The 7,500-nt window shown below is 43.1% G+C and overlaps 1 protein-coding gene across 1 annotated transcript in view; it reads right to left on the minus strand.

Annotated features, from left to right (window-relative positions):
* The window catches only part of mtss1 (MTSS I-BAR domain containing 1), a 45,120-nt gene that overhangs the window by 10,069 nt on the left and 27,551 nt on the right, over window positions 1-7,500 (minus strand). The window contains 2 exon segments of the mRNA XM_069169531.1: window positions 3-122; window positions 249-406. Of these exon segments, the coding sequence (XP_069025632.1) occupies window positions 3-122; window positions 249-406 (278 nt within the window).

The following is a 7,500-nucleotide window of genomic DNA, read 5'->3' on the forward strand; positions in this document are numbered from 1 at the left end:
GTTGTTTTTTTTACCTGCTCGCTGGCCGGCGGGAGTTTATTGGGCTCGGCCGTCAGGTTGGTCAGATCCTCCAGGATGGTCTGCAGGTGGGTCACCTCCCCCAGCATGTTGATCTCGTGGTCCTACAAACACACACACACACACACACACACACACACACACACACACACACACACACACACGGGGAGTTGAAATCACCGCCGTGACGGGGGGAGGTTGGACTAGTGAGCAGCAGCAGCAGCACCGACCAGCACGGGCTTCAGCATCCCCACGAAGCCGCAGTACCGAGCGCGCTCCTCCACCAGCGCTCGGCACACGGCCCGCTTCTCCGTGTCCTCCAGGACGGCGTAGCGCTCGTTGACGTCCTGCAGGGCGCTGTCCAGCTGACCGCGAACCTCGTCTTTCCCTGCGGGACGAAGAGGAAGTGATGTCAGGAGGGAAATGCTTTTTTTTTGTTTTGTTTTTTTGTTCATGTTATTCCATCCTTCTTTTCATTACTTCCACGTACCTTCTGCTCCATCTCATCTTTTATCTTAGCTCCTTTTTAATTCGACCTTATTATTACTTACCTTTTATTATTATTCATTGTGTTCCGTTTTTATTCTTTTTTTAGTTTTCATCTATTTTTTATTTTTTATTTCACTCAGTTGTTTTTTTAACCCCGTGTAACCGTTTGAGGATAAAATGAGGAAATGAAAGTGCTTGCGTCGCAACGTCTGAGCAATGTTAAATAAAAAAACAAAAAAAGAGAAGTAGCTGAATCACAAATACAGATCCTAAAACTTCTAATCTGGATTTAAAGCAGAAGTCTCATGAGCGTTTCTTAAAATGCCAGAAAAGTTGTCAAAACAAACCTGTTTCTTTTTAGAAAATATGAATATTAATTTGCACCTTTCAGCAAAAAACTCTGCTGCAGATATTCAGGAGAGAAAACAAGATTTATTATCAGTCAGTCAACTCCTCAGAGTCAGCCTGTGTTCCCCAGATGCTTCCAGCAGGGGGCAGCACAACACCACAACACCACACTACAAAACCAACATCCCAATGAAGGATTTCTGTTTTTAGATCATTTTGAATGAACAATTTAAACTGTGGCTTGAATAGTAAATATTCATAATAGCATCATAACTCTGATCCAGTAAAGAATCTGAGTGTTTGACAAACCGTCGAAAGGAAATGAGAAAACCCCCGAAACCCGCTTTTACTACAATCCTGTGATGTCACTGAATTCTGCCTGAAGCCTCCACGCGTTGAACTTCGTTTGAGGTAGAACGGATGTTAAGAAAAAAAACAACGACCTCGTGGAAGCGCCGACGTTGATATCGGTTAAATTTCACATTAATTTGACGGCGATAGCTGTTACCTACATTTCTCGTATAGAATTTGTGTTCACAAATTTTCAAAAACATGAAGCACCATTGAAGAAACTAAATGTTTTATTGACAAGCTATAAAACAAATACAACACCGATAGGAGCCATTTTACTGCACAATAACCACCTAAGTTATATTTAGCGTAGAAAACTTTCTCACTTGTACTTTGAGAGAAATTTGGCATTTTTATGGCACATTTATTGGCACTTATTAAACAATAGAAACAAATCAGATCAAGTTGAAAACAAATAATCAACTTTATCTGAAGTAATACGAGATGTTTTTCGTTGGAGTGCAGCGATTGTTTTCACAGCTCCAACAAAAAACCTCATGAACTGAGTTGATCAGTTTCCTGTTGAATTGTTCTTTATCGAATTTTGAGATTTTTTTTTTTTTTTTTCAATCAAACGTGGAACAAAAAAAAAAAAAAAAAAAGATTTTTGAGAAACAGTCAGAAAAAAGAAAAAAAAAAAAAGGGGGGCGCAAGACACGGACAGTAAATCCTGTGAAAAACACTGGGAAGCAGTTTCCACCGCCGAACACACACACACACACACACACACACACACACACACACACACACACACACACACACACACTGCAGACTTTGTGCGGTAAAAGCTCAAACTAAACACAGCCGGTTCACTCAGGTGTGTGTGTGTGTGTTTCTGTGTGTGTGTGTGTGTGTGTGTGTGTGTGTGTGTGTGTGTGTGTGTGAGTGTGTGGTGTGTGTGTGTGTGTGTGTGTGGTGTGTGGTGTGTGTGTGTGTGTGTGTGTGTGTGTGTGTGTGTGTGTGTGTGAGTGTGTGGTGTGTGTGTGTGTGTGAGTGTGTGTGTGTGGTGTGTGGTGTGTGGTGTGTGTGTGTGTGTGTGTGTGTGTGTGTGTGTGGTGTGTGTGTGTGAGTGTGTGTGTGTGTGTGAGTGTGTGTGTGTGTGTGTGTGTGTGTGTGTGTGAGTGTGTGTGTGTGTGTGTGCGTGTGTGTGTGTGTGAGTGTGTGGTGTGTGTGTGTGTGTGTGTGTGTGTGTGTGTGTGTGTGTGTGTGTGGTGTGTGAGTGTGTGTGTGTGTGTGTGTGTGTGTGTGTGTGAGTGTGTGTGTGTGTGTGTGCGTGTGTGTGTGTGTGAGTGTGTGGTGTGTGTGTGTGTGTGTGTGTGTGTGTGTGTGTGTGTGTGTGTGTGGTGTGTGGTGTGTGTGTGTGTGTGTGTGTGTGTGTGTGTGTGCGTGTGTGTGTGTGTGAGTGTGTGGTGTGTGTGTGTGTGTGTGTGTGTGTGTGTGTGTGTGTGTGTGTGCGTGTGTGTGTGTGTGAGTGTGTGGTGTGTGTGTGTGTGTGTGTGTGTGTGTGTGTGTGTGTGTGTGTGTGTGTGTGTGGTGTGTGTGTGTGAGTGTGTGGTGTGTGTGAGTGTGTGTGTGTGTGTGTGTGTGTGTGTGTGTGTGTGGAGGGCAGGAGGAGAGTTTCCACGCCGCCAACAGGAGCTCGGTGTTATTCTGATGTCTGGCTGCGTGTTGTCACACTCTTGTTTCTACAAGGCTTCAGTCTCGCCGCCCAAAAAAACAACAAAAAAACACACAAAGACCTGAACTCAGAAGAGTCGACTCGTTCCGTCCGCTGGAGGTGAAACGCAGTTCAGCCGACGGGCCGAACTCCCCCCGGCTGTGGAAGCTGTACTGTGGCAGCATCTTTTTTTTTTTACGTCACGATACAGAAGCTAGTTTTAATAATCGCTGTCTGACTCAAGTTCGGATTTAAAAACACTTTTTTTTCTTCCTCTGGACGCTCAGACGTCATCCGTGTTATCAGTCTGAGTAACTTCATCCTAATTTAATCCTATTAGATTCAGACACGCGTAATGCAACAGGTTGTTATGAGAGGACTCCGGACTACATTTCCCAGAGTGCATCTGTCCGTCAAACAGTTTAGAGTTTCTACGTAAACTACAATTGCCGTAATCGGCATCTTTATCCTTTAAGACAAACTAAATACTTTATAATTACATATTTTGAATATAATCAGATTTTAAGATGGGAACAAATACGATAATTATATACTTAGACACTTTTAAATGCTGTTTTCGGAGGTAATTCGTCCAAACACTGACGTGAATACAGATCTGGCCGATAATAAAGGACTCCGGGGCGTTTGGCTGATTTTGACAATATAAAAAAATACCAAAAATATCGATATAAAATGCAGCTGTTAGCAGCTTCAAACCGTAAATATGACATTAAAATGTCGAGTCAGTATAAAACACCATTATTGGGTATAAATAACAATGTGGTAAATGAGTTTATCGTGGTAATTATCATACATTCCTTCATTTCTACTGCGAATGCGAAAACAAAGTGAACCACTATCGAAGTCGTTATTCATCCGCCAGTCTAGACCGTCTGCGTCACCCACTGATGACATCATCAACGTCAGACCAGGCCAGGTAGTTTATTTCCAGGTGATAAATGGTTTCAGTGGAGCAGGTTGAGACGTGAAACTTCCCCCCGTCAGCATCTTTTTACAACACTTCTCGTTTTCCACCACAAAGTTCAGTTCCCCCCCCCCCTCCCTCTCTCACCCTCCCTCTCTCACCCTCCCCCCCTCACCCTCCCCTCCTTCTATTGGTTTCTTCATCTCTCTCGCTCTGCTTGAAAACAGTATGACATCATCTCTTTTCCTCCTCTTTCCTTTTTTCTTTCTCAGAGGTGGGAATTCCCAGTTTATTGGCTTTCTTTCGTCTTTGTCTTTTCTCTGCCCTTCGTCTCCCTGCGTCGTCCTTCGATCTCCGTAACCACGCCGACCACAGCGAAGACTTCAGCCCGTCGCTCTGATCCTCCTTCCTCTCCTCTGTGCAGCCACAAGGACAGAAGGAACAACCCACGTCCATCTCATGCTTCTCTTTTCTTTTACTTCCTCATCTATCCAGCTAGTTCGGAGCGGTTTGGAGCAGGAAGTGACCATATTTGGATGAGCTGGGGGAGGAGCCAGCGGTGGATCTGACTCGATCTGATCGGAAACCTGACGATACTACGTCCCGCCCCACCGATAGCTGTAACCTGACTGCACCACAGACCTGTCAATCAAACAGACACGCCCCCAAAAACAGGTCTTCTTGAATCTTCTTTTCTAATGAATGAGGGATTATTTTCAGATGGACCTCCAGAAAACTAATAAGAAGGAGTGACTTTAGCTAACAACACCGAGATAACTGATGGACACATTTTATTCACTTTGGATTTGATGAGAGAAGTTGAATGGGAGTCTATGGAGCCGGAGGCTTTTTGGAGCCGACCTCTAGTGGCACTCGCTGGTATTGCAGCTGAAGACACTTCTGGATCAGAACCATTTTTCAGACCTGGAAGCTACAATTGCATTTAAAATATGATTATAATTATTATTAATAATAATAGTAAGACATTAGTATTAGAATAATTAAGCGTCTGGTTCCCTCCCTGTCGTCACTCAGAAAGTGTTACTACTCATTCATTCAAACTTTTTTATAAACGCGGTTTTAAACATGGCGACCATTGTGGACGTTCACACGCATGTGTGTGTTTGAGTGTGTGAAAGTGTGTGAGTGTTGTTTTCCATCCATATAGAAATAAAGGATAACCAATAACACCTTCATGTCTGTCTCCGTGTCCTCAACTCTCCTCCCATCATCTAAGTCTCTCTCTGTCTGCGTCTCTAAGCGGTTGGAGATTCCCTCTCCTGAAGTGGTTAAATCCCACATAATGACAGAGCTGTAACACACACACACACACACACACACACACACACACACACACACACACACACACACACACACACACACACACACACACACACACACAGAATCATATGGGATAATTAGTGATGGAACAGATGTTTACTGTTAAGAGGTTTTCTTTTCACTACGTATATTTCTGTCCAACAAAGGAGGGTGAGCTGAGGTGATCTGAGTAAATTATAGAGAATATATAGATGTATATTTAGCGTATAGAAGACAGTATAAGAAATAATTGAGCTCGTGAGACTGTCAGGATTTAAAAAAAGAAAACAATGCAGACGGAAGAAAAACGGTAAAAAAAAAATTAAAAAAAACATGCATACGTAGAAACTAAATGTAGATCATCTAAAAAAAAGAAGCTTCAGGCTGAAAATAACTGAACTTTTGTTGAGGTTGGTTTACAAAAGATACAGCAGTTAGTCCTCACTTATTATGTAGTGTCTATATACATGCACACACGCACACACACACACACACACACACACACACACACACACACACACACACACACACACACGTACTGTACACCAGAGATAATTATAACGTGATCGGCGACTGTACAGAAACCATTTTTGGTGCACTGTGTGTGTGTGTGTGTGTGTGTGTGTGTGTGTGTGTGCGTGTGTGTGTGTGTGTGTGTGTGTGTGTGCGTGTGTGTACTCTGTCATTACGCGGTGACAACGTGAGGCCGCGGTTTGCGTCTCCACCTTTGAATTTATTTCGCCCTGCTTGTTTACTCCGCCGTCGTCTCCGAGCTCGTCTTCCTCTCATAAATGTTATTTATCTTTGTGTCCTTTTTGTCCGTCGTTTCTACGAGTTTCACCGAGTTTCACCGAGTTCGAAGCTTCAATTCGATTCAGAGATGAACTTTGACTTATTAGTGACGTCTAATAACTGTCGATAGAAGCCATTTAAATCGGTCCAAACGAGTCTGGTGGCTGATTCGGTTTTTAAAAAGCAATTCAATTAAAAGAGTTAAAAAAATAAATTAAAAAAGACGGGGGGAAAGAAAAAGTCACGTAGCAGAAAACATGCCGAGAGACGTCGAAGCCACATCACAGGTCGCCGTGGTGACAGCAGGCGGCGCCGCGTTCAGACCTGTGATGTGTGCGCCGACTATTTTTGCATCCGTGTGTTTGCATTATTTGGATTTTGTTGAGCGAGAGAGAGAGAGAGAGAGAGAGAGAGAGGACATTTGTATAAAAGGCCTAAAGGTTTCATTTCACTCTCTGTGTGTGTGTGTGTGTGTGTGTGTGTGTGTGTGTGTGTGTGTGTGTGTGTGTGTGTGTGTGTGTGTGTGTGTGTGTGTGTGTTTTTCCCCGTTCGGACTCGGAGCCATCTGAGGCCGTCCGCTCCTCTGGTTTCCTCTGATTATGGGATGTCGAGGCCAGGTGAGACCGTGGCGTGTCTCTGCTCCGATAGCAGGCGGTGGAAAATGGGTGTGGCCCAGGTGCCTCTGCCTGGTAGCGTGTCCAGGTTTCTATGGCAACGGTCCAACCAACACGCCCTGGGGTCGTTCCCAGGTCTCGACAACACAGAAGCTGCTGTCGAGTTCTTTTGAATTTGATTGAAGGTTTGGTCTTTCAAATATTAGAAAATGAAACAAATTAAATGCTGACGTTCCCCGAAGCCAAAGGGTTGGTTTGTCCCGACCAATAGTTCACAACCAAAGAAAAGATATTTAGTTTATGGAGGACTAAAGGAAACAGAAAATATTCACATTCAGGAAGCTGGAATCAGAGACTGGGAAGTAAAAAAATGACTTAAAATGATTAATCGATTATCAAAATAGTAAATAATCGAGCCACAAAACAAGTGCCGACACGAGCTGGACAATCTTCTGGAAACTGTTACGAAAAATACAGAATACTCAACGCCAACGAGTCCTAAATATCGACCAATAAGCACAAAGTAAACAACAACAAGCAAAATAGCTGAATAGTCCAAAACCAACCAAAACAAGTCACAGAGTCCGAAAGTCTTTTCTGTTGTTTTTGTTGTTGTCATAATGGAGTCGTTGTTTGTTCGTCTGCACTGATCAATATATTTCCATCTGTCTTTCATAACGTGATTGACGGCTGGTGCTTCGATTCGATGTTCATCTGTTATCAGCAAAAACCTAGACTTTGTTTTTTCCGTCTTTAGGACGATATCGAGTCAGTTTACGTCAAAAAAGATTAAAGTCCAAAAGTCGGTGGAAAGGAAAATCAACACTCGAGAAGCGCAGGCTAATATTTACGTCCACATGTTGTCGATCATTTTTATCGTTTGCCGTAAGAAGGAAAACTTTTGACTGTTTTACTTTCTGCTAAAAAAAAAACGTTTCACACGTATTATTTTTTTTTTATCAAACGAGTTTCTCGCAAAATTCTGC

The sequence above is a fragment of the Embiotoca jacksoni genome, unplaced genomic scaffold (genome assembly GCF_022577435.1).
Source record: "Embiotoca jacksoni isolate LCO1_2020_lvr unplaced genomic scaffold, fEmbJac1.0.p SCAF_46, whole genome shotgun sequence".
In the NCBI taxonomy this organism is placed as follows: Eukaryota; Metazoa; Chordata; class Actinopteri; family Embiotocidae; genus Embiotoca; species Embiotoca jacksoni.